Source organism: Sapajus apella, unplaced genomic scaffold (genome assembly GCF_009761245.1).
Source record: "Sapajus apella isolate SASKATOON/1434 unplaced genomic scaffold, GSC_monkey_1.0 scaffold95, whole genome shotgun sequence".
NCBI lineage: Eukaryota > Metazoa > Chordata > Mammalia > Primates > Cebidae > Sapajus > Sapajus apella.
In genome coordinates this window covers 7,485,383-7,512,669 of record NW_022437035.1, presented here as the reverse complement: position 1 = coordinate 7,512,669, position 27,287 = coordinate 7,485,383, and the positions used below count along the sequence as shown (strand labels likewise).

The 27,287-nt window shown below is 47.9% G+C and overlaps 2 protein-coding genes across 6 annotated transcripts in view; one reads left to right on the top strand and one right to left on the bottom strand.

Moving 5' to 3' along the window:
• The window catches only part of PIK3IP1 (phosphoinositide-3-kinase interacting protein 1), a 28,677-nt gene extending 23,218 nt beyond the window's left edge, over positions 1-5,459 (top strand). The window contains exon 6 of the mRNA XM_032256595.1: positions 4,960-5,459. Within this exon, the coding sequence (XP_032112486.1) occupies positions 4,960-4,972 (13 nt within the window). The 3' untranslated portion in view covers positions 4,973-5,459. The remainder of the gene's footprint in view (positions 1-4,959) is intronic.
• Positions 1-27,287, bottom strand: part of LIMK2 (LIM domain kinase 2) — a 68,346-nt gene that overhangs the window by 7,848 nt on the left and 33,211 nt on the right. For 3 of the 5 annotated variants that reach the window (XM_032256578.1, XM_032256579.1, XM_032256581.1), the window contains 10 exons: positions 13,872-14,007; positions 13,068-13,177; positions 12,225-12,413; positions 10,123-10,228; positions 9,586-9,782; positions 6,548-6,734; positions 5,603-5,689; positions 4,756-4,887; positions 4,462-4,518; positions 1,130-1,195 (listed from right to left, as the gene is read on the bottom strand). In XM_032256578.1, the coding sequence (XP_032112469.1) occupies positions 1,130-1,195; positions 4,462-4,518; positions 4,756-4,887; positions 5,603-5,689; positions 6,548-6,734; positions 9,586-9,782; positions 10,123-10,228; positions 12,225-12,413; positions 13,068-13,177; positions 13,872-14,007 (1,267 nt within the window). Of the gene's footprint in view, positions 1-1,129; positions 1,196-4,461; positions 4,519-4,755; positions 4,888-5,602; positions 5,690-6,547; positions 6,735-9,585; positions 9,783-10,122; positions 10,229-12,224; positions 12,414-13,067; positions 13,178-13,871; positions 14,008-23,110; positions 25,112-27,287 lie in introns of those variants that run through there. The other 2 variants (XM_032256580.1, XM_032256577.1) reach the window with 2 other exon arrangements.

The window sequence follows — 27,287 nt, the reverse complement described above, 5'->3', positions numbered from 1 at the left end:
AAAAAAAAAAAAAAAAAAAAAAAAAAAAAAAAAAAAAAAAAAAAAAGTTATGAGAAAACACTGAACAACTGTTAATTAAAAAAACAGAAAAAGAAAAAAGAATACAAAAATACACACACAAAAAAATTAGCTGGGTGTGGTGGCACACACCTGTAGTCCCAGCTGCTTGGGAGGCTGAGGCAGAATAATCACTAGAACCCGGGAGGTAGAAGTTGTAGTAAGCCAAGATCGCGCCTCTGCACTCCAGCCTGGGCAAGAGAGACTCCATCTCAAAAAAAAAAAAAGACACACTGGGCATTTGTGTTTCTGAGGGTCTGGTATCTGTGCACAGTAGATTCCCCAGCCCACAGGGAGTTTCATGGCAGAGCAACTGGAGTCCTGGAGGTGAGGCTCAGGGACTTGGAGAGTGGAACTCAGAGGTGGGACAGGGGGTTGCTTTTGTTTTTCCCTGTCCTGCCTTATTCCTAAAAAGATTAAGGCTGTAGCTAGAACCAGGATAAGACAAAAAAAGGCAAGATGGAGGCAGTAGGTGGGAGACTTAGGGGAGACAAGCTCTTTGAATAGCTACAGGGCAGTCATGTGGGAAAGGAATGAAGATTGCTTGGTGTGGGTCTAAAGGGCAGAGCCAGGGCCAGCTGGTAGACACCCAGGAAGCCAGATAGCAAGTCAACAAGATAAACAACATTGTAACCACCACAGCTGAGGGGCAGTGGGAAGAATGCTGGTCTCAAACTGTTCCCTGTAAATTCATTAGCTCTGTGGCCTCAGGCTGAGGCTTCAGGTGCCACCACTGTAAAATGGGGTCAGCAACGAGCTGCTTTACAAGACTATTATGGGGCAAAAGCAGGTAAAACGACAGGGCTCTACATACAGCCAAGAAACTTCTGAAGTCCCTTCTAACAAATTATTTCAAAGGTTGTTAATGAGAGAAGGTGAAATTAGTCTTGTGTGTGTATAGGAGCTCCCAGAAGACAGAGAAGGTCATTGGAAGAAGCAGGAAGGGAAAGACAGGAGCTCCTAGACAACACCTCTGCCCTTCTAGCCAGAGGGGACAAGTCAGCCTCCTTTGTGACAAGGAAGCCAGGAAGGGTAAGACCCTGGAGGCCAGGCCTAGAGCAGTGGGACATACCAACTTGATGAGGCAGTTGTGTGAGTTCAAATCCCGGTGGATGATGCACATAGAGTGCAAATAGGCCTGAAACAAAAGCATAAGCTGAGGCTAAAGGGCCAGCAAATCAACTAGACCCTGATTCTGGAACTTGGGGCCACAGATACTCTCCTCCCAGGCCATGCCCACCCAGCTTCAGAACCCAATCTGGACAACAGGGCAGGCCCTCCTGTGGCCACTCCCTTGTCCCAAAACCAACAGGAAGCCTGGACTTCCTCTCCCTCCCTGCTGCCATCTCCTGCCCATCCTTTTGTTCACCAATCACCAGCACAGTGGCTGGCCAAAGCCCTCACTGCTCTCTCCTAATGTCCCCAACTTCACAGAACCCTGGCCCTTGTAGCATTTCCTCCACCTCTATCCATTTTACTTAGATCCAGGCTGTTCCCTCCTTCCTACTCTCCCAGTCTCTGGCTTCAGCCACTCTGGATCCTTCCTGCCTGCAACAGAGAAGTGACTTCTTCTTGCTCCAGCTAGCTCTGTCTCTCTGACATTCACTTCCCCTAAGACTCCACCTTCTCCACTGTCTAAAGTTTAAGCTTTCTCTTCCTACCCAAATGTTTGTAAACAAATTTCTGTTTATGTCCCCTCTCCAGGCCTCCAACACTGGCTCTTGACACTCTGAGGAGCAACTTCCTTTCTCCTTCCCTTCCCTTGTAAATGTAGAAGGAGCTACTCTCTGCTCTCCAGCCCCCTGCAATACTGCTTCCATCCCTTGGGTTTCTGGAGCTGCTCACACACCCAGGGAGCTGAATCGCTATAGTTCATGACTTGCATGCCTGCCTGCTGGCCTGAGGATGTGCTCCTCAAAGACTGTCCACACCTTTCTTATGCTACCTGCTCCTGAGACTCTTTATGTGTCTGGTTTTTCCTTCCAGTCTTTTCAGTGTCAGCTCTGCTCAAAGCCAACTCCACTTCATAAGCTGAGACACTCCCTGTCCCCGATCAGCCACATGGATGCCTCTTCTGTCCCACAGCTCCAGCTGCCCCTTCTCTGAAGATTAGGTGACTGGCAGCCTCTCTCTAAGCTCTAGTCTCATGGAGCCAGTTTCTTGCCTAGAAGACGTTGATAGGTTCTGCTAGGAGAATAGAAGGCATCAATGCCAGCTCTTCCCAAACCGGTTCCTCAACCATCCCTGCCATCCCCCATCCCCCAAACGTCTGGTAAGTGATACCTCAAGCCACTCTAACTCCTCCTCCTCCTCCTGTTCCCTCATTGCCAACCAGTCTCTCCATTCTGACTCCACCCTGCCTCACCAGTCTCTCCATTCTGACTCCACCCTGCCCCAGGCTCCAGTCCCCACAGCTACTACCTTAATTCAGAAATCTGAAATGTTTCATTAGCCCTCTATGCAGGTCTCCATAGCCTGAGACCCTCCCCATTCCACCCGAACCTACTAACCATATCAGACTTATATATACATATATATATATATACATACATATATATATATATATTTTTTTTTTTTTTTGAGATGAAGTGTCTCTCTGTCACCCAGGTTTAAGTGCAGTAGTGTGATCTTGGTTCACTGCAACTTTCGCCGCCTGGGTTCAAGTGATACTCCTGCCTCAGCCTCCTGAGTAGCTAGGACTACAGGCATGTACCACCGGCCCAGCTAATTTTTTTTTTTTTTTTGAGACGAGTCTTGATCTGTTGCCAGGCTGGAGTGTAGTGGCGCAATCTCAGCTCACTGCAACCTCTGCCTCCCAGGTTTAAGCAATTCCTCTGCCTCAGCCTCCCGAGTAGCTGGGACTACAGGCACGTGTCACCACGCCGGCTAATTTTTTGTATTTTAGTAGAGATGGGGTTTCACATGTTGGCCAGGAGGGTCTTAATCTCCTGACCTTGTGATCCACCCGCCGTGGACTCCCAAAGTGCTAGAATTACAGGCGTGAGCCACTGTGCCCGGCCTTGTATTTTTTTTTTTTTTTTTTTAGTAGAGATAGGGTTTCACCATGTTGGCTAGGCTGGTCTCAAACTCCTGACCTCAAGTGATCCACTCGCCTCAGGCTCCCAAAAAAGTGCTGATATTACAGGCATGAGCCACCATACTTGCCCAGATTCATTTTGGAAAAAGCACAGCTCTTAAACTTTCTTGCTTAAAAATCTTTTCCTGCCAGGCATGGTGGCTCACACCTGTAATCTCAACACTCTGGGAGGCTGAGGAAGGAGGAATGCTTGAGCCCAGGAGTTTGAGACCAGCCTGGGCAACAAAATGAGAACCTGTCTCTACAAAAAAGAAAAATAAAAAAATAAAAAAAATAGGTGTGGTGGTACACACCTGTAGTCCCAGCTACTCGGGAGGCTAAGGCAGGAGGATTGCTTGAGCCCTGAGGGTCGAGGCTGTAGTGAGCCATGGTCGTACCACTGAACTCCAGCCTGCATGGCAGAGCAAGATCCTGTTTCAAAACAACAACAAAAACCCTTCCTGATTCAAGCTCCAGAAACAGGGGAAAAAAAACAACCCAAAAACCAATCAACCAAAAAACTCTTTTACATCTGTCTCCTAAATATACTCCAGACTGCTTAATTTAAAACACAGGGACCTTAACATACCCCCAAACTGTTCCAGACTACTACTATCTTCATGGACCCCCATGTGAAGGGCAGTGGTTAGTCTCAGGCTTGGTGATCAGACTGACTAACCCAATCCCAGCTCTGTCCCTTTCCAGCCCAGCTTCTTATCTGGAAACCAAGGTTGTCATGAGGAATAAACATGCACCTGCATATTAATTCCTCAGCTCAATGCCTAGCATATAGAGAGCACTCAGTACTTGTCAGCTGTTGTTACTGCTATGATTGGAATCATTTATTTCCAGGTAAAATAGATGATTTTCTCTTCTTTCCTCCTAGGTCTTTGCTCCTGTCACTTCAATCTTGGAACCTCTCTGCCAATAGGAATTTTATCCAATTCTGACCCTTCAGGGCTCTGCTAGAACTCATTTCCCCTTCACTGATTTCCTAGGCAGTGAAGTGCTCTACTTAGTTCAAGGGCCCTCAGCGTCTGGACACCTGGAACGGCAAGGCCAGGCCACCTCAGGCTACAATTTGCCTCTCCAGTTTGCCTTGTCCATGCCGTTTGCCCTTAGAGATGTGTAATTCTTTGAGAATAGGGCTGTGAGCTAAGAACAGTTGGCTGGAGGTAGTTTCAGTGACACAGACAAACATAATGAATAGCTGCTGACCCACCCCACACAAGTTGCCCAGGAAGGGGTCTCTACCTTCTAGTGAAGCCCACAATTCTCGCACCTCTCCCTACTTGCACCCTGCTGACAGGTTTGTTGGTGGGACTCACCATTCCGGAGGCGATTCCTTTGGCAAATCTGACCTTCTGCTGCCAGGGGAACGGATCCTGCAGGATGGGGGGAATGACTGTTGGAGGCTGTTAAGACCTGTCCCACTCGTGGTCCAGACCCTAGGGTCAATATGGCCTCCCAGTGAAGCCTTCCTGTCTATGCCTAGTCCCGCCCAACATGGTCCTTTGGGGGCCAAGCAGGGCCCCTCTGGCCTTTAAACTCCCAGGGTAGTGGTAATAGAGGTGTCCGACAACCCACCAAGGCTCCTGGAGACTACAGGGTGTTGTGCTCACCATTCCTCGCAGGAAATCCTTCAGTGTGCCCCCCTCAATGTACTCTGTCAGCAGGTTCAGCTTTTTATCCTTGTACAGCACACCAATGAACTTGAGCACATTGGGGTGGTCCAGGCTGCGCATCACTTTCACCTAGGGGTGGGGGAAGCCAAGAAAAGCTGGTGGTTAACATCTTACTATGTCTTCCTTACACCTTCCCTCCAGGGAATCAGCTTGACAAGTGTTACCACCTGCATTTCCTACTGCCTATCTTGTGATATGGCAGGGGACTAAGATCAAGATGAGGGAAGAACACCACCATATGGATGGAGATGGCTTCACAGGCCTCACCCTTAGCATCCTGCCTTTCTAGGAACTGCACTAGGGGAACAGTGGTGGGAGTGGCCACTGGAGGGCAGTGCTTGGACCGCAGGTGTCGCCAACTGAAGTTGCTCCATGAAGTAACTTGGGAGAGGTGGTGAAAACTGTAAATGCTCAAGGAATTGAGTGCTCAGAGAGCTCCCCTCCAGGTTCCCTTAGCAGGGTGTTCAGGTAAGGATTATAACAGAGCTGTACTAAATTGGTCTGTTTTCATGTCCATCACCCTCATAATCTGAGAGCTCCTCTGAAACATGTATCTTTTGTTACTGCATCCCTTGTACTCAGTTTGTGCTGCCTTTAGTAAGTGTTCGTTGAACAAATAATTATGCTGTAATTTAGAGGGAGTGGGGATATTCCTTTAGTGCTCTTTTTTGCTTAGTCTTTAAGACAGTGATCCAAACTATATTTCCTCTTGAAGCCATTATTTGTAAGGTCTTCCCTCTTCCAATGGTGACACCAAACTCCCAGTCCTCCTCCATCTTCTTACCTCAGTCAGAAAAGTCTTCTGGGTCTCCTCATCACATCGAATTAACTCCTTCATAACCATCACTTTGCCTGTGGCTTTGTGTGTCACCTACAGGGAGGGTAACTATTAATGGTGCTGAGACCAGAGGCAGTTTCTGAAGAACTGTTTGAGAAAATCTATGCAACTGGACATCCCACCCTTTGGAGGGTACACTGAGCCGGGTCAGACTGACAGAGTTAATGTGTGGAAGATGCAGCGTGGAGCAACAGGGGATTCAGACAGAAGCATACTTTCTTTCCTGGAGAGCTGGGCATGCATGGAGGAGAGCCAAGAACCCAGAAAAGCGAAGTGGGGAAGGAGGCAGGAGGGGATACTGCCAAGCCAAGCAGGGGCTCTGGTCATTTGGCACAGGAGTGAGTCTCTTGAGTGAACAGAGAAGTCTGGGGGCAGGAAGGTCAGTGCCAAAGACATGCACCAGGGAGCTGGGTGGGTCAGGGGTGAACTCTCCAGCCCCGCTGCCCCCGCAAGCTGAGACACATGGCTTACCTGACCCCCCCTCCCAGTTCTCAGCAGAGGAGGAGGAGGAGGAGAGAAAGAGAGAGGTTAGTCCCCGAGACTGTTCCCCAGGGAGGCAGGAGCCATTACCCTGTGTGCTCCTTGTAGCATGCCTGGTACTAAGTCCTGGGGGCACCTAACAAACACCCACTGACTGGTTGCAGGAGGACCACAAGCACAGCTCAACCCAAGCTGGATCTCCAGGTCCACAAGCTCACTGTAACAGCAACATTGACCTTAGGTGGCCTGGGTGGGTGTGAAGGATACCTCTCACACCATGACCCAAAGCCAGGAAGGAGGCCTGATGTCCTGCAGGGTATGGGGTGGGGCCAAGTGATGAGAAAGTCCCGAAAGACAGTGAGAGAGGGGGACTGGGGGCAGAAAAACAAAGCAATTACTGCCTGCGCTCACCTTGATAGCCTGCCCAAAGAAGCCCTTCCCCAGGACCTCCCCGTGGATTAGGTCACAGGGCCGGAAGATCTGCTGTGAATAGCTGCTGGAACAACGAAGGGATTCTGAGCGGCTGATGTCACGGCTGAATAGCAGGGGCTCCTTTGGGGAGCTGGGGCCAGGGGACTTGGAGATGCTGTTACTGCGCCTGAAGATGAGGAAAGATGGGAATAGGGATGCACAGTCCTCAGAGATCACCAAAAAACCCTGGAGGAAGGAACCTAGGGGCTCCTGTCCATTCCAATGTCTATAGTTTAGATGTTATTATTGGGGAACAGGGGCTTTTACATCAGATGTGTCATGGGGTTGCAGACATCAGTCATTTATTTAAGTATAGTAAAAACACATTCAAAATGGGAACTCTGCATACATCACACACAAAGCAATTAACTAGACTCTACTAGCTTGTATTGTAATGCTCAGTATATGACATACATGACAACACTGCAGATGGTAATTCACCATCTCCCATATCTATTTGACTTAAGGTACTAACTGGTTTAGAGTGATAGTTATACTAGTATCCAAAAAATGAGCAAATGGGATTTTTTTTTTTTTTTTGAGACAGTCTCCCTCTGTCAGCCAGGCTGGAGTGCAGTGGTGTGATCTTGACTCACTGCAACCTCTGTCTCCTGGTTCAAGTGATTCTTGTGCCTGAGCCTTCTGAGTAGCTGGGACTAGAGGCATGTACCACCATGACCAGCTAATTATTGTTTTTTTTTTTTGATTGAGACGGAGTCTCCCTCTGTTGCCCATGCTAGAGTGCAATGACATGGTCTCAGCTCACTGCAACCTCCACCTCCCAGGTTCAAGTGACTCTCCTGCCTCAGTCTCCTGAGTAGCTGGGACTATCGGCGCGCGTGCTACCATACCTGGCTAATTTTTGTATTTTTAGTAGAGATGGGGTTTCACCATATTGGCCAGACTAGTCTCGAACTCCTGACCTCAGGTGATCCACCCACCTTGGCCTCCCAAAGTGCTGAGATTACAGGCATGAGTCACTGTGCCCAGACTAATTATTGTATATTTTTAGTAGAGATGGGGTTTCACCATGAGACTAGCCAGGCTAGTCTCAAACTCCTGACCTCAAGTGATCTGCCTGCCTGTCTCCCAAAGTGCTGGTATTATAGGCGTGAGCCACCATGCCTGGCCAGCAAATGGGATTTTGGATGATATTTTGCACATCTTTGCACCTGTTCATATCTCCTGAATTTTAAGATGATAAGCATAAATGATTTTTCTAGCAATAAAGTCACTATGTTTATATTTTCAAAAGCGGTCCATTATAGTCGTGGTCACTGACTATTATTTTGACTTAGTGAAGAAGGGACAAGAAGGCTGAAGTCCACAGCACTGCAGGTAAACAGCCCTGAGAACTTTCTCTCTGGTGTATGGTCTGCTACTGTTTTACCTGGGCTACCCAGAGAGGACTGAAGCTGGATGGCTCTTGCCTTGTCCTGCCCTACAGGTTTACTTACCCTTGTTCTTTTGCTCTGCCTTCTGCTGACCACGCCGACAAGGGCACACAAGTTTAGCTGACCACCTCCTCTGCATGGTGGCTCTACAGATATCTGGTCACCCCAACATCTTCCCTTTTCCAGGCCATGGATTTCCAGCCCTTCTCTGCCCTCTGGTGCCCTGCCTCCCGCTAATTTTATCATACTGACCAAGGCCAAGAGGCAGTGGGAGTGAGGGGAGCAATTTGAGCAGTGGGTACTGTTTCTAACACATGCCAGCTGAGAGGGCCCCAACTTACTTACTCAGTTTGTTTGGTGAGGAGGGTGGATAAAAAAATCATTTTTTTAATTTTTTATTTTGAGACAAGGTCTCACTCTGTTGCCCAAGCTGTAGTACAGTGGTGTGGTCAAGGCTCATTGCAGTCTTGAACTCCTGGGCTCAAGCAATCCTCCTGCCTCAGCCTCGAGTAGCTGGGATTACAGGCATGCACCAGCATGCTCAGTTAATTTTTTTATTACTTGTAGAGACAGGAATGTTGCCCAGGCTGCTCCTGAACTCCTGGCCTCAAGAAATTCTCTGGCCTTGGCCTCCCAAAGTGCTGGGATTACAGGTGTGAGCTATAGTGCCCAGCTCAGCTAATTTAAAAAAAATTTTTTTTGTAGAGACAGTGTGTCACCATGTTGCCCAGGCTAGTCTCAAACTCCTGCAGTCAAGCCATCCTCATACCTAGGTCTCCCAAGTGTAGGGATTATAGGCATGAGCCACTGTACCTGGCCAAGAACCTGATTCTTAGTGATACTAAGAATACGTCATGTTTACTGAACGCTGTCGCTATGGCAGCACTATACAACTTTATGTCCTTTTCCACATTTAATCCTAACATAATTGGTGAGACAGCCACCTTTGTCTTGCCATCACTTCACAGATGCAGAAACAGGCTCAGAGAGATGAAGTGATTTGGTGAAGGGAGGAGCTCAGCCTGAAGCCCCAGTAGGATATCAGTATTTCTGCCAGGGAGCCAGTGCTCGACTTATTTTCTGTAAGTCTCCCTACTTGGGGCTTCCACTCAAGGCAACTACTGCTTCCCACCCATGGACCTGGCAGAATCTGGGGTTTGGGCTTATTGGCCCCTCAAGTCTAAAGAACTTTCATTCATCTTTTGCTTTATTGTTTTCAAAGTCCTTCTATACAATTTTTTTCAACCCTATATGTGCCCCTAACTCCAGGCTCTGAGCTGCATGCCTCCTCCACAGGCCATGCTGCCCTTCAGGGTACGGTATCACTGCCTCCTGTCCAGCTTAGGAGTTCAGTGGACAGAGCTTGACCCTCCAGTTTTTAAGGAAACCTGGCAGACAGCTGGGTATGCACAGGCTCTCGCTATGAACTGTGATCCCCATAGGGGCAGCTGGGTCAGCACAATCCTCATAGTCTGTCCCTGGCCAGCTGGTGCCTTGCCTAACTTTGCAGGCTTCTGAAAGCCACCTCAGCTTCATCTGAGAGACAGACATGGGACAGAAAAGAGCCAGAGTGGGAAGTGGCACCTCAGAGAGCGTCTCCTCAGTGTTCCCTCCAGATTCTCCTTGGTGTCCAGGGTGCTGAGGGTGTGGGGGTGTTCGGCATCCTGCATGTGAGGAGAGAGTCGGGCCTCCAGCCGCAGCTGATCCAGGCGCTGGGAGACGGGGTCATGTTCAATCAACAGCTGAAGCGTCTGGCTCGTCTGGCTAATTGCATCCTCCACCTGTGGCCAAGAGCAGTATAAGGCTCCTACAGGCTGCCCCATCCCAGGCCACCCATGGCCAACCCAGATGACTCAGGCACAGTGTGGCTAGTGCTCAACTTGGCCAATGGTGGCCACTAGCTGCCAGTGGCCTCACAGTGCCCTCTGCATGGCATCCTGTCAGCTCTCCCATTGGTCAACCATCCCTGCTACCCTAGGAATAGGTCATCAGTGGTCACAGGCTCAATGCTAAGACAAAGAGATGGGCTGGGGGTAAGAAAACATAAAGGCTGTAGCCTGATTTCCCAAAGGATCTGTTTCATGTCCCACCCTCACAAGACAGATTGGACACACACTCTACCTCCTCCACTCGAAGTGTGCGGACGGGGGTCCCATTGATCTCCAGAATGCGGTCCCCAGGATGGATGGCATTGCGATTGCTGGGACTGATGTGCATCCGGTTGACCCTGCCCAGACAAGAGTTGAGGCAGAATAAAGATGTCCTAAAAACCTGCTTGACCAATTCTGCTTGTGCAGGGAAGGTTTACCAGGTCCCAGGCCACCAGTGGCCCCTAAGGGTCCCAGGATACCCACACAGAAAAGCAGCACCCTTTCCAGGATGTCCCATCTCAGTGAAGGGCACTGCCACTCACCCTGTGGCCTAAGCTAGAAACCTGGACAACATCTTCCCGTCTGGAGTTCCCTCATTCCCCTCCTACTACAATCTCTAAGAACTCTGCCTTCTTTCCATCACTGTAGTTATTCATACCTCTTACCTGGATCACTGTAACAGCTTCTTTAAAAAAAAAAACAAAAAAAACCCACAACTTTATTATTATTTGAGATGGAGTCTTACTCTGTCATCCAGGCTAGAGTGCAGTGGCACAATCTGGGCTCACTGCAACCTTCACCTCCCAGGCTCAAGCAATTCTCATGCCTCAGTCTCCTGAGTAGCTGGGATTACAGGTGCACGCCACCATGTCCCCTCTAATTTTTTGTAAAGATGGGGTTTTGCCGTGTTGGCCAGGCTGGTCTCAAACTCCTGACCTCAAGCAGTTCACCCGCCTTGGGCTCCCAAAGTGCTGTGATTACAGGCATGAGCGACCATGTCTGGACTTTTAATTTTAAAAAATAGAGACAGAGTCTTGCTATGTTGGCCAGATTGGTCTTGAACTTCTGGTCTCAAGCAATCCTCCCACTTCAGTCTCCCAAACTGCTAAGATTACAAGCATGAGTCACCATGCTCAGCCTACAACAGCTTCCTAACTGGTCTCCATACCTCTAGGCTTTCCCCTCTCCACCCCAACCTCCATGCCAGTGCTCCTTCTAAAATGTTAACTTGGTCACATCACCTTGCTGCTGAAACTCTCAATGGATCTGCTGGATCTTCATAATCCAGGTCCTCCATGCTTAACAGCCCCTTTTTTGGTCACACCCAACCTACACCAGACATAATTAAGACTCTCACTTTTGGAGAAATGCTTCTCCCTCTGCCCTGAACACAATTCGCTCTCCTCTTCATCTAATGAGGTTGCAGAACAGACCTTAGCTCCTGACTTCCCAAATTCTAGTACCTTTCACCTACTGTGCAAGAACTAGCCTAGTGTCCAAAACATGGTAGATGCACAATCAATATTTACATGGTAAGTGGCCAGAGACACAAAATTACTGGTACTAGATAGACACAGACTCTTCCTCCATCTGGTCTCTGGCCTGAATCTAGGACAGCGTCTTAACTTCTTTTGGGCCATGGAACACATTTTCTCCATTCATTCTCTCAACCAAGAAAATAATAATCAACTCATACCATATGCCAAGTACTATTCTAAGCCCTGGGCATGTAGCACTGAATAAGATAAAGCGAGTTCCTTCTGGAATTTATATTCTAGTGGAGAGGACAGAAGATAAACAGCTAGTACACATAATTGCTCTGTCGCCCAGGCTGGAGTGCAGTGGTGTGATTTCGGCTCACTGCAACCTCTGCCTCCTGGGTTCAAGAGGTTCTCTTGCCTCAGCCTCCCAAGTATCTGGGACTACAGGCGCATAACACCACGCCCGGCTAATTTTTTGTATTTTTAGTAGAGATGGGGTTTCATTGTGTTAGCCAGGATGGTCTCGATCCCCTGACCTCATGATCCGCCCGCCTCAGCCTCCCAAAGTGCTGGGATTACAGGCACAGTGCCGGCCTGAGCCAGATAATTTCAAAAAGTAAACATGATTTGACGCCTGATACCTGAAAGGTGAGCGATTCTGGCCTTAAGTATCTGGTAGGAAGTAGCATGGGCAGAGAAAACAGTTAAGTGCCAAGGCCCAGGTGTGGTTACAGCATAGTGGGGTCCAGGAGAAATATATGAGATGAGGATAAAGGGAGCTCTGCATAAGACTTTAGAGTTCTGACCCCTCTGAGGCCCATTTACAGACTCTGCTCAAGAATCCCTGCTGAAGAATTCTCAAAATACTTACTCTTTCACTTGCACAGTGGTGGTGTAATTGGAACAGGCACTCTCCACGGACACAGAGAAGCCCCGCCTGCCCTCGGTGGTGGCCGGCATGGAGATGAGTGTGACAGAGTAGGGTAGCTGGTTCTGAACAGACTCTGTGGAGAGTCTCTCAAACATGGGTGCCAGCACCACCTCATTGTGGCATTTCCCACTGGGGAGAAGGAACAGAGGGAAGTAAGATGCTGGAGACCCACACAGAAGCCCCCCAGCAAACACTGCATCATGTGGCTTTAAGCAACAGTACCCATAGTCTCACTATCACCCTCTCTCTCATGATTCTAGCTGGCTGCTCAGAATGAGGATCCTGAATTCTCAGGGTGGGCTGGGACAGGAGGTGCTGAGCTGGATCTGCAGAAAGCGGTATATTGGGAAGAACACTGGCCTGGGTTGGGGTGAAATGGCCTGGGTTCTTTTCATTCTGCCTTTGACTCACAATGAGAAACTTGCCCTGTATTCTTCTATGCCATGGGCCCCAGGCTGACTTCTTTTGATAACTAAGGTGGTTGGACAGGGTGAGCTAACGGGTCTTTGAATTTAATGTTTTGGGGTCCTCCTTTGAGAGAGCCTCCCACTGGGAGGACTGCAGGGCAGAGTGAGAACATTTTCAAGATAGGTACGAAAAAAGGGCAAAGACATATGTAAATCATTCTGCTTGTAAGTTAAAGGGCTGGTTAAGAGCATTGTTGTGATAGGAATCCAATGTTCTGCCTACCCCAACAGTGTTTCTGCCCAACTCACCCTGCCACCATCCCTTCCCCAGGCCACTCTTATATGAGAGAGGATAGACACAGGGTCACCATCTTACCAGTAGAGGGTGGCATGCTGCACCAGTGCATACGCATCCCCATCCTCAATGATCACCTTGCAGCTCATACAGGCAAAGCACTCTGGGTGGTACTTGAACTCCCCAGCCACCTGTGAGCAGGTGGGGAGAAGGGTGTACAAAGGGAAGAAGGAAGTGAGTTATCACGTTGCTGGAGTGAGGAGAGGGGTGGGTGAATGACTGCCAATCAAGGCCCCAGTCAAAATCCACTCTTTCACTCTCTGCCCTAGAGCTTCCAAAGGAAGTATCAGATTGGTGCTTCCTGTCATTTCTGAGGTTGAACAAAACTGTTTTGGTCTCAGTTATGAGAATAAGTCCCCAGAAGTAATCATCCCCACTAAAAAAGATCACAGTTCCTCCAATAGAGGGTTGGCAAGTCTGTGACTATACTTAAAGTCCTTTGTCCAGAGCAGGTACAAGAGGCAGCACCTCTCTCTGCCAGCTCATTCCAGAGTCTTCTTTTCTGATTCCCTGAACGCAACCTAGGCTTATCCTCTTCTCAGCCTGTAACACTCTCCTTTGAGGTCCTTATCCAACTGTATTGTCTCTCCTCTCTGCCTGCCTCTCCTCCCACTCCCAACATTAAACTATTAAGTCTTTGAGGGAAGGATCTTACCTTTCACTTAACAGGTGCTCAATTGATACCTGCTGGCTGAATGAATGAATAAATAAAGGGAGATGCCCTGGCTGATGGAAAGATCAAAAGATGAATGGCCATGGGGAACCGGAAGCACTGTCAATGGACTCTGATGATCAAGAGGGGCAGATAGGAAGGGACTCACTCACCATAAAAGGCCCTGTCATCAGCAGGGAGCACCCATGACAGAACTCCCCAAACTTCCCCCAGTAGTCCTTGCGACAGTAGAGCTTCCCATCCTTCTCGTAGTACCAGTTGGTGAGGGAATCCTGGCACTCTGAACACCTGAAAGGCAAGACAAGAACTGAAACTCTCCTGGATCCCTGGAAGCAGGCCACATAGGCTGTCCCTGGATCCTAGGTCTGACAACAAAATGGACAGTCTGATCCAAAGCCAAGATGGGGGAAGTTACAGCCTCGTGCTGTCTCCCCAAGGGAAACTGGTTCAGAGTGAACAAGGCCCTAGAAACTAGCTCTGTGTTGCCTGCCTCAGTGAACAGACTAATGTTTCATAATCTCTTTGGGTCTTGGAGCCCTCTGAGAATTTGATAAAAGCCAAGAAGCCTCCCCTAGATAAATGTACATATAAGGAAAATGTGCATATAATTTAGGTGTGAGGGGTGGGTATATCAAGGATTCTCCGGCCGGGCGCAGTGGCTCATGCCTGTAATCCCAGCACTTTGGGAGGCTGAGGCAGGTGGATCACGAGGTCAAGAGATTGAGGCCATCCTGGACAACGTGGTGAAACCCCGTCTCTGCTGAAAATACAAAAATTAGCTGGGTATGGTGGCGTGTGCCTGTAGTCCCAGCTACTTGGGAGGCTGAGGCAGGAGAATCCCCTGAATCTGGGAGGCAGAGGTTGTAGTGAGCAGAGATTGTGCCACTGTACTCCAGCCTGGTGACAGAGGAAGAGACCATCTCAAAAAAAAAAAGGATTTATCTGAAACCTATTTATGGCCCCAGTTAAGGACCTGTGGTCTAGACAGATACTTCAATGAACAAAAGCAGCTTAATCATCTCTACTCTTCAAAACAACCTGTGATGAACAGTGTTACCAATGTAATGTTCTTGCCAAAAATATGTTAAGCATAAAAAAATGAATCACGCAAATCTAGGATGTGGGTTATTCTATAACTGGTCTTGACTCTTCTAAAAAGTCATGAGTAGAAGAAAAGGCACAGATTTTTAAAAAGCCTAGAAACACAGCAACCAAATACAGCACCTCAACCTTGGATTCAAATTTAGATAAAAAAGGAAACAGCATGAACAGTTTTCGAAAAACTGAGGAAATCTGGATTCAGACTATAATATTATATTGTAAAATTACTGTGAATTTTCTTAGATGTGATGATATTGGGTTTATACAGGAGAATTATTAGGAGAAACATTGAAACATTTAAGGGTAAAAGTCAAGATGCCTTTAAGTTACTCTGAAATAGTTCAGCAAAAATAAATAAAAGTATATAGATAGACAGCGAGAGATACACAAAGTGGCATAACATTAACAAATGATGAATCTGTGAAAGGTATGTAGGTGTTCTTTGAACTACATTTTCAACTTTTCTATATATTTGAAAATTTTTCAAAATAAAATATTGGGGAAGAAACTCAATACTTTATTAGCACTGTGTAAGATGTACATGTTAGATCCATAGCTCACTAAGTGCAGGGGCTGACACCTGTAATCCCAGCACTTTGGGAGGCTGAGGTGGGAGGATCACATCACTTGAGCCCAGGAGTTTGAGAACAGCCTGGGAAACATAGTAAGACCCGATTTCTTAAAAAAAAAAAAAAAATCCATGGCTCCTTTCTCCCCTAATCACCTGGTTATGAAGCTCTACCTCTCAGGTCAGGTGTGTTCTCAGGACTTACCTGCACAGACAACCTCCTCCTCCCTTCTGAGCTTCCCAGCACACACAACTGAGACTTCCCTGGCCTTCTGAGCTCAAGCCATTTCTTTCCTTCTAGTTCCTTCTTTTCCCTATTTTTGTTGTGAAGGCCTTCCACACTGGCTACATCCTTGCTTCTGAGAGGTTTGAACATTGCTTGGTTTGAATCTTGATCCTGCCACTTACCAGTTATGTCACCTTGGGCAAGATATTTTACTTCTCTGGCCTAGTTTCATCTATAAAATGAACTGATGTGAAAATTAAAGGAAATCGTATGTATTAAAAACATAGAGAGCAGCCAGGCGCAGTGGTTCACACTTATAATCCCAGTGCTTTGGGAGGCTGCGGCGGCTGGATCATGAGGTCAGGGGTTCGAGACCAGCTTGGCCAACACAGTGACACCCCATCTCTACTAAAAATACAAAAATTAGCTGGGCATGGTGGCACAGGCCCACCTACTCAAGAGTTTAGGGCAGGAGAATCACTTGAACCCAGGAGGCAGAGGTTGTGGTGAGCTGAGATCGCACCACTGCACTCCAGCCTGGGCAACAGAGCCAGACTCCGTCTCAAAAAAAAAAAAAAAAAAAAAAGACCTAACATACAGAAACTCAATATGTGGTATTATTAAAGATGGTAATGACAATGTAATGGCAGCTCACATTATCAGTCACTTACTGCCACTAACTGGATACCTTCTCTTAGTAGCTTTCGCTCTTTGACAAAATCTAACTAGTAGCATCCTATTATTACAATGAGCTAGTGAGAAGAGGAAATAAGCTAATGTATGAGAGAAAGCCTTTTGCCAGGCAAGTGCAGCTAAACACTGCCGCTATAAAAGACAAATACACAGGGCACCCCACTTCACCTTTCATGAGCTTATGAAGAGTTGAGGAAGAGAAAGTCTAAATAAAACTTAACAATACAAGGTGAGAGACCACAATGAGTACTACTACTTCTGAGCACTGCGGGAGGCAGAGAAGAGCGGCAGGAATGAGCTGAAGCAGCTGAGCTAGGGAAGTTTAGAGAAGCAAGATCCTGAGAATCCCTTTATCTTTCTGGAATGCCCAATTCCCCTGGGTGCTCAACAACTACTGATGGCTATTTTCTTCCTATAGCTTTTCCTATTTGTCCTGTGGAAAGGGAAGTTCAAGGTATTGAGGGTTGGGTATGGCATGAAAAGTATGGCGGTGAGGTATCTAAATACTGCGCAGTGAGGATGGAGACAGAGGGGAAGACTGTTCTCAGTATGTGGCTCACACTCCTCTCAATGTAAGATACATGTGGATGAGCTCTAAATGGGGAGGAAAGACATACGGGCTGAAGTCTTGGGTGCTAACATGGCCTTGGACAAGCCCCTTTCCCTCTCTGGGTTGTTTCCCCACCTGTGAAAGAAGGGAACACATAATCCCAGGTCTCCTTAACTCTATGCATAGCTGTGTTTTTCCCTAGATAATCTGAGGTTCTAATCTTAGCACCACCATTTACCACCTAAATGATATTGAGCTAGTCCCTTCACTTCTCATTTGTGAAATGGCAATATCATCACCTATTTTCAAGGTAGCAGTGAGGATTTATTTATTTATTTTTGAGATGGAGTTATGCTCTTATTGCCCAGGCTGGATTGCAGTGGCACGATCTCGGCTCGCTGCAATCTCCGCCTCCTGAGTTCAAGTGATTCTCCTGCCTCAGCCTCCCAAGTAGCTGGGATTACAGGTGCATGCCACCATACCCGGCTAATTTTTGTATTTTTAGTAGAGACAAGGTTTTCCCACGTTGGCCAGGCTAGTCTCAAAATCCTGACTTCAAGTGACTTGCCCGCCTCAGCCTCCCAAAGTGTTGGGATTACAGGTGTGAGCCACCGCGCTTGGCCTAACCATCTTCTTCTTCACTAGGCTGTTAGCTCCCTGAGGACAAAAACAGCATCCCACTTACTCTTGGTAGACTCAGCACCAAGCAAAGGACCTGACAGAGCAAGGCCTTAGCAAATGTTTCCAAATGGAAAATGGCAGGAGTGGCAAGAACCAGTAGCCCAGGTGGAAGCACAAAGGTTCCATGGCTCGTGGTCACCAGGTCCTTCTTTTCTTCTGTGTGCAGACATATTTGCACCCAAATGCAGGCCTGGGCTCTGTTACGCCCTTGCAATGGTATGTGCGCTGCAGGGCATGGGAGCACCAGAACACACCCTCCTTTCCATTGCCAATATCCTGCTTTTGTTTGCTGCAAGTAGCTCTGGCCAGGCCCAGGAGAGGGAGCAGGGAGAGAAACAAGTGCAGGCATGCAGAAGACAGCCAGGCCAGCCTCCTGGGAAGAACACCTGGCTGGAAAGCAACATTACCAGTGCACACATCTGTGTCAAGGAATGTCTTTGAAGGGCACAGCCAGCTATGTGGCCAAAGTCACTGCCACAGATGTCTTTGAAGAATCAGAAGGTGAACAGCTGATAGGAGGGCTGGGTATGGGTCCCTAAACCGTGTTTTGCCACAGAATACAACTGGGTGCTTAGACCATTAAGAAGTCGCCATGGTAGACTTCAGAGTTCTAGCTTAGCTATCAATAACATCTACTATTTATTGAATGCCAACCACAATCCAGGTCCTACATGAGGTAACTTACTTCATATTATCTCTAAACCTGACAACCCTACAAGGTAGGGTTGTCACATCTCAACAGCTGAGTCTCAGGATTCTCACCTGTGAAAATAAGGAGGCTGGAGCCCTGACAGCTCAAGATCCTTTGAGTGTTAACACTTCGTAATGCTTCTCCTTTAGCCCAAGTACTGAATGTTAAATGACACAATTCTACTCCTTCATATACTTCACAGTGTTCAATTCCCCAGCATTCTCTGTTCTTTTAAGCAAAGAATCCAGAACACACTCTGGAAATGTAAGGTGCTACTCAAAAATGCCCCACCTCAGATTCTTAGAGGCCATGGACACCATAAGTTCTTCCCAAAGCCAAGGCTTTTTTTCTACCTTTCAATTTTTGAAAGTTTCAGGTGAAAGTCAAAATCTTCCTGGCTGTAGGTAGAAGAGTACCCAGCTGAGAGGTGGTGAACTGACGTCTGAACCCAGGGCTGAAGTACCAGTCATCCCACTCTCCTAAGGAGCCAGAGTGAACTGAGCTGAAATCCTCAGGTCAGAGGAAATCACCTAGAAGCCTACATACACTGAGGCTACACCTAAGAACAACCTCCAAAACTCATCTTCCAAAACATTATTGAGGGCTTCTGAGGGCATGGGCAGATACAAAGTGCACAGAACCCTGGTAGTCAGTTCAGTGGGTCAAACCAGATCCACACAGAGGCCTTTTGAGTCAGCAGAGAACACATGAGTTAAAAAAAGCAAAACAAAACAAAACACTCCTCATTCTTTAACTAGAAAAAAAAGATAATCAGTTGAGATTTTCTCTTTTAAGACCTGGATCCATATTCCTTCTCTGCCATTTACTATCTATGTCACCTAAGGCCAGTTACTTCATTATTCTGAGCCTCAGTTTCCTCACCTGTATATTGCTGATAACTTATGGAGTTATGAGAATTAAATTATGTACAGATGTCTTTCATGATGCCTGGCTCACAGAGGTACCCAGTAAATGTTCATTTCTTTCCCTCCCCAATTTGAGAATGCCAAGGGCAACTGCAGACAGACCTCTTTTCCTCCTATGCTTAGCAATATGGACCTGCTTCTGGGCCCAGAATGAAATAGATTTCTATAAGTAAAGAAGGAAGGTCCTAAAGTGAATTATTTATTCATTGAATTAGAATCAACCGATTTGTTTTTTTAAAGAGACAGAGTCTTACTCTGTCACCCAGGCTCAAGAGATCCTCCTGCCTCAGCCTCCCAAGTAGCTGGGACTACAGGTGCACATCACCATGCCTGGCTAATTTTTTATTTTTTGTAGAAACAGGGTCTCCCTACGTTGCCCAGGCTGGTCTCAAACTCCTGGATTCAAGTGATCCTACAGACTTGGGCTCCCAAAGTGCTGGAATTACAGGAATGAGCCACCATGCCCCGCTGAAATCAATTGATTCTAATAGATTCCTAACAATTAGGAAATACTTACTGTGCATCTAGGATGTTTAAGAACAAGCAGGCAAGGTGCCGTGCTGGGAGAAGCCAAGTGAGATAAGATATAGGCCCAGCCCTCACTCATGTCCAAACTCTTCCGACAAAAATGTTTACGGGTAAATTCTCAACCTTACGAGGTAAGAGAACCAGTCATTATTGCAGTGGATTTACACATGTTCAAGCATAAACCCTCCCATGTCCTGATGAAGGCCTGGCTGGATGGTCATCCCTTAACCTCCCAGTGAGCAGCCAGTTGTAGCCAAGCTTCTTTCAACCCCTAGCCTCTGAACTCACTGGGCTGAAGGAGAGAATGGGAAGCTCCCTCCACCATAGCCTGAGGGCACCCACAGAGCACCACAACTGGGGATGCCAACTTTTCCCCAGGGCCCAGAAGGGCAGATATGACAGGGGCCTAGAGACTGCTCCTTAAGAGCTCAGTCAAAAATTCCTTTATTACTCCTCCTTCCTGCAGATCCTATAGACTGAAACAGTCTGCCAATTAAGCTGTATTATGGAATATGTTTTTATTATTTTAAAAAATCAACCAAACACACAATGAGCCTCTGAACAGCAAGAAGTAAGTGTTGCTAGAGTGCACTGATTCACTTCCAACCAAAAACCAGGAAGCCTGTAGTTTCAAGTAATTTGTGTAGTTGTACTGCAGTTAAAGACAGGGCCTCCATTATTTGGAAAATAATGGAAAAGAGATTATGTGCCTCTGAGGAGCCACACACATTGCAGAGTTGGGAATCATTCACCTGATCCAAGTCCTTCATTTTTCAGATAAGGAGAAAAAGAGTCCCAGAGGACCTAAGGCACCTGCCAAAGGTTACTGTGAAGCAGGGCAGAGTTAAGCATAATTTCTTTCCTTTAAACATGGATTGCTTTGGAATACAAAGATATGTTTGTTTTCTTCAAGAGATAATGTGTAAACCCAGTTCATTAAATCAGTGTTGGACATGAAGCGAAATTCTATAAAAAGAAAATTGCTTTAAAGATGTCAAACAAAAGCCACTCCCTAATTTACCTCTTTTGTAAATTCCAATTTAAGGTATTTTCTTACTTGGAAGCACATTAGTAATTGCATCTCACTCCTCACGCTAGCGTGGGTAGCGAAGACAGTGCATTTCTGCTGAGTATGTATGGCCTGTCAGGCAGGGGTGTATGGGACACAGAAGTTGTATTCTTCATTCCCTTGCTCCCTCTTCCTCCCTCACATGTCACGCCTGATCACGTCCTCGTGGAATCTGGTTGCATCACCTTCCTTGCAACCACAGCCCCAGAATTCCTATAGACTTTGTATTCCCCAAGAGGCCTGAGGTCAAGGACTTAATTTGTTCCACAGAATCCAGCAAGGACGCTGTTCAGGAGTCCAAGAAGTCTAGCTTCTACTTTATGCCAATCACAAAACTGAGGCCCAAAGAGGAGCCTTTGAGGACACCCTATAATAAAAGAGGGAGGGGCTAATGGCAGAAATAGCTTTCTGACCAGGCAGTGATATGGTAATTGATAAGATACCTGGGAGTGCAGAGGGTCTGGGCGGTCCCTCCCAGGGGTGGGGTGGGGTGGGAAGAGTCCTGTGTGCCACCTATTTCTTCAGAAGTGACTTCAGGCATGTGGCCTCTTATTTAGGGGAGAGGAGAGTAGAGTATCTACAGAAAGTCAGCCAGTATCCCCCAGACTCCAGCTAGGCAACAAACGGAGCTTGAGGTGTGGGGGCAAGGTCATCAGGTTCTCCAGAAAGGCTGGGACAGAACAAGACAAAAGACAGGTGGACCTGGGTGGCATTGGTGGCTTGGCCCTTAAAGGTTCAGGTTGAGAGTTGACAGTTCACTATCTGCTCTAGCTCCAGCTCCTGAAAAGGTGTGTCCTCCCTGGCTTCCCTGCCTCTCCAAGGGTAAAAGGGGTATAGTTCCTGGCTCCTAGAACAACCCTTCCCCTAAGCTGCCTTTCCAAGATTAAAAGTAAGAGAAATTAATGAGGACCTGAAATGTGGCTACTTCAGGTAGATACTTGGCATCTTGATTCCACATGGTAAAAACCTTTCTCCTAAACTCAAGATCAATTTCCACTGGCTCTTTAGAAAACAATCTCTGCCATCCCTTCAACAAGTCAGGCAAACTATCCCTTTTTCTACTCTGCTAGGAGAGGAAAACAAACCTGCAGACCCCTGAAGGATGAGAGAAAGGAAGACAGAAAAAGCTGCCCAGTGAGGCTCCACATGTTAACTTTGTTGAAACTGGTTGCCTCATCTGTAAAATGGGGATACATAATCTCTTTCAGCGGCTGTTGAGAGATTAAAGGATAAAGTGTCTAGCACAGTGCTTGATAGAGTCAGCATTGAGGACCAGTTCCCTTCCCCCTTCCCCAGTCCAGACACTTCCCACCACTCTACCAGGGTCCAGTCATTCCGTGAAACCACATGGTATACTGCTTTTCTGCCCAGGGCCTGGCCACCTGACTAGTATCCCAGCAGCAAGCTCTGGGCACTGGACCTAGCTTAGGGAAGCCAGAAGGCAAAAGTTGACCAGGACCACTGGTGAGGGGGAGGCAGGCTTTTTGGAACAACAGGCTGCTCCCAAAGAATGAAAACAAGCCCCACCCTAGCCAGGAATGGCTCCATTCAGAAGGAACCCAGAGGGCCAGAAACCCCCTGGGGAGTTTCTATGGGAGGTGGAGTGGGGCAATGAGCAAAGAAAGCCAGGTCAGAGTTAGAGTTTCCACATCTCCCTCTGAGAAACCCCACAGAGAGAGGCTCCTGGAGGTACTCAGGCCTACGGACTGAGAAGCTGAGGGGACTGGCCCAGCAGCTCAGGAACACTCCAAAGACCACTGCTCCAGTCTCAAAAGCACTGGCCCAGGTCTTTCCCCAGCAACTGTATTTACCTGGGAGCTCAGAAGCCCTTCAAAGCCAGAGGCAATGTGCCTCCCATTAAGAGAACAAATGTTTATAAGATGCCTACTGTGTACCAGGCTACCCACACCCAGGCCTTGTCAGTTTCCACAGTTTGGCAAAACCTGCCCATCCTGCTTGTTGGGACAAATTCCTGGGCAGGCTGCATGGCCCGCAGGTAAGACATGTGAGAGCTAGAAACAGCACTCTATTTGTGCTATTCCCCCCAGAAGCAGTAACACTTAGAGTGGGCAGGTCAGTGGCATCTTTTGGAGGCTCTTTCAGGTTTGTCTGGGATGGAAAGGGAGGTGGAGCTCCCTAAGAAATTCCTGCTGGGCATATCTCTCCCCTCACCCCTTCTATAACATAATGGGGGTACCTCACCAGGCCGATTCTGCTTGGGAATAACCTCTACTAGCTTCTGCCTGGCAGAACTGATGGTAAAGGACTAAGTGAGAAGCAGATTTAGGGAGACCACCCTCCCCTCAAGACCAGGGACCAGGAGAGGAGAGGGAGAGGGGAACTTGGAGACCAACTCACCGAAATGGGTCTCTGGAGGTGAAGTAAGCCGGGACTGACAAGTAACTCCCCATCTTCTTCCCACACCAGATAAACAGGCTCAGCTGCAAATCCGTCTGGGAGTGCCTCAGGCTGGCTGTAGATGGCTACCATGACAGGCCGAGGGCTCCCGGCACCTCTGGCTGCAGGCAGGCTACCCTGAGCTCACCTCTCCCTCCGGAGCAGCTGGAGGAGCCTGTGGATTCCAGGCCACTGGACCCCAGCAGATTCCCACAGGGGCTCATGGCTGGGATGGCTTCTCCCTAGTTCTCAGAGGCTCAGGCGGCCCCTCTGGACTCTGAGAAAACGACCTCTCTGCGGAGGCTACACACACACTGGCATTCTCGGGCAGGAGCCGGTGACTAGCTAAGAAAGAAGCGCTGCTGTCAAGTTAGCCTTCTTCTTCAGTCCCACCCCTGAATGAGGGAGGGAGGGAGGAAGAGGAGGGGCTCCCGCAGAACCGAGGTGTGTGGTTGGAGCAGCTGTTAGGAAACAGACCTTGCCTGCAAGGGGTGGAGCTGGGCTGGATCAAGGCTGCAGGCTGGCGCTGCAGACAATAACTGGGACTGACTGAGCGTCCATCCTGAGCTCAGGGAAGGGTAAAGCAGGATAGAGGGGAAACATATCTGGCCCCAAATGTCCTCACGCAGAGGAGCTGCCTACAGGACAGTAATTCTGCTTGGAGGTTTAAAAAAAACCAAAACAAACAAACAAAAAAAAACAGAGGATGCCAGCTCCAGGCATAGACACACTGAAGGGAGGACCTCTGGTAGGAGAGGCAGGTTCAGAGAGCCATCCTAGCTCCCAGCTGACATCTGCTCTGTCCTGGCACGAGGGCACCCATTCATTCCCTCCCTTTGCCTGGCCTGGGGACAGCCTCAAGAACTGACTAATGGGAGGTACCACTTCCACTCCAGGGCAGGGCTATGTTGTAAATAAGGAAACAAAGCCCAGAGAATTAACCTACACCTGATGTATCTCCATGTACCAAACACTATATGTACTCTTTTACTTCTCTAAGACATGAATTATTCCCACTCTACAGACAAGGGAAGTGAGGTACAGAGAGATTAGGTAATTCACTCAAAGTCAAAAATGGAGTCAGTGGCAGGGCTGGGATTTACATGTAGGCCCATGTGTCTCTAGAGCTGGAGCTCTCCCACTACCAGGCTTCCTTCTGCCTCTTCAAGGAGAAAAATCATTTTCAAAGCCCTCTGCAAATAGTATGGAGCCAAGGTTACTCTCATTCACTCACTATTCACTGGGTGTTCACATGCAGAACACCATCTATGTTCAGTGATAACCATGCTTCTCAAACTGAAAAATGGGGCATGAGGGAGAAGGCCTGGGGTGCCTAGAGGGATTGATAAGCCTAGGTATCTGGAATGGGAGCCTGCCTGAAGAGCCCCAGTTTTGAGGATGACCGAACCAGAGCCTTCCATGGAGAAAGCCCTTGTCTCCCTACCTGCAGGATTATAAGGGAAAAAGCAAGGCTGCCAGAGGAAACCAGAACACAAAGACCACCATTGGATTTAGGGCACATCAGCTCTCCCTCGCCAGGCACACCCCCCTTTCCATTGTAAAGAGCCAGAAGTCACCCTGCAGCTTCTATCTCTTACTGCGAACCATGGCAGGGAAGTGTGTGACAAAGATGGTAGATGGGGTTACAAGGGAGCCTTTTACCATTCAACCAGTTGGACACAGGAACAACAATGCATGCGATAAGAGCACATTGGTTTGAATGCCGTTAATAAGCTACTATTTATTGAGCACTTAATATGTTCTAGGCCCTGTGTTAAGTGCTTAGCATCTTATTATTTAAATTGCCAGTGGGGTAAATGTCATCAGCCTCATTTAATAGATTAGGAAATAGGTTCTGAGGGGTTATGTCACTATCCTCAAGACAAACAGCTGGCTGGGCACCGTGGCTCATGCCTATAATCCCAGCACTTTGGGAGGCCGAGACAGATGGATCACCTGAGGTCGGGAGTTTGAGACCTGCTGACCAACATGGAGAAACCCTGTCTCTACTAAAAATACAAAATTAGCTGAGCATGGTGGCTCATGTCTGTAATTCCAGCACTTTAAGAGGCTGAGGTGTGCTGATGGTCAGGAGTTAGAAACCAGCCTGGCCAGCATGGTGAAAACCCATCTCTACTAAAAATATAAAAATTAGCTGGGCATGGTGGTGTGCGCCTATAATCCGTTACCTGAAGGCTAAGGCAGGAGAACTGCTTGTACCCGGGAAGTGGAGGTTGCAGTGAGCCAAGATCGTGCCATTGCACTCCAGCCTGGGCAATAGAGCGAGACTCCATCTCAAAAAAACCCAAAAAACAAAATTAGCCGGGTGTGGTGGCGCATGCCTGTAATCCCAGCTATTTGGGTGGCTGAGGCAAAAGAATTGCTTGAACCCAGCAGGCGGAGGTTGTGGAGAGCCCAGATCACACCATTGTACTACAGCCTGGGCAACAAGACTGAGACTCCATCTCAAAAAAAAAAAAAAACAAAATCAATCAAGGAATCACAAGCCATATTAAAACAGGGATTGGGTCATAGCTTGCTGGGCTCTATTCTAGAGCCACAGAGCTCAATCACCACTCTGTTTACTGCCTCTAATGGTGAAGAGCAGCTCTTGGCGTTTGTGTGGAGCTCAGCCATATCTGTCTACTACCACAAAGACACCACACTCTAGCTCCAGAGGCAGCCTGGGGAAGTAAGCCCTGAACAGCTTCTCACCCTACATTAAGCACTACTTGCAGCACTACTTGTATGAATGAATTTTAACCCACACGATTCCACAGCACTGTGATTTCTCTCTTTACAGATAAAGCAACTGAGGTACAGAGAGGTTAAATCACTTGCCTGAGGTCACTCAGCTGTAAATATGAGAAGTGAAGCCAGGATCTGAACCAAGACTAGACATTATAGACTATACCACACTATACTGAAGCTCAGCCTGGGCCCACAGCCAGACTGCGTTTGAATGCGACAATGCACTGCACATAAGCCCTTGGCACAAAGTCTGGAACACAATAAGAGTTGATAAATGTTAGCCGTTAATATCATTAAGACTGTCGTTATAACTACTGTGGGCTAGCTATGTGGCCTTCAGCAAGTCACTGTCTCTGTCTGGGCCTTGGTTAGATCTCTAAATAGCTCCAAGTGTCAACATTTTTCAACCCTATGAGGTTGCAGGGGGCTCTCTGTTTTCCTCGGGTCTCAAGTTGAGTTTAAACTCCTGAGCCAACCCTGAGGAGGTCAGGATCCTGGCTTAGGGGCCACACAAGAGCCACAGAAGAGGTGAGGTGGGCTGGAAGTGGGGAAACAACATACAGGATACCCAAAGGGCTGTCCAGCTGGAGAGCTGGGAGCTCTCCTTCTCCCAGCCACAAAGCCAACTATTTCTCACCAAAAATCTATTATCGTCCTCTGTAATTCAGTCAGGCAAGAAGGGGGCCCTAAATTAAGTCTGGAACTAGCAAATTATCTTTTAATTGTACCCTCTGATTTCCATGTGATGAACACAGTACTGATGGAAGAATACGCAAGCCACAAAGAGACCGAGGCCAGGGAGCCCATGAGCATAACTCCTCTTGACATTTCACACAGCTCTGCTGTTCCAGCGGCGGCAGGCTCAGTGAGTCGGTGTCTAGGAATGTGAGCAGGAGGCTGCAGGCGTTCTCCTCTCCCCCTACTCATCTTACAAATAACTTGGTTGGTTGGTTGGTTGGTTGGTTGGTTGGTGGGTGGGTGGGTGGGTGGGAAATAAGTCAGAGGACATCTCAATGACATGAAAACTGCCTCCTTCTGGAAGAGAAACAGCCTTCTCCCCATGTCATGAGTTGAAGTGGAAGCCCCTCCCACGTGGAATCCATTTGACCTCCATAAATCCAGACTTCAGGAGGAATCTTTGAAGGATTGATCACCAGATGTGATAAGCTGCTGGCTGCTCAGACCCAAGCGTGTGGTTCCTCAGAGCCAACTTCAAAGGGCCCAAACCACCCAGCATTGGGAGATGAAATGTCACACTGGAGGATATATTTCACCCTCCTGCCTCTGGAAACTGGTCCTGGATAGAAAACTGCTCTTCTAGGTCCTCAGGGCAGCTGACAGAAGATTCAGCAGTTATGACTGCCAAAGGCAACTGCAGGAATCCTTC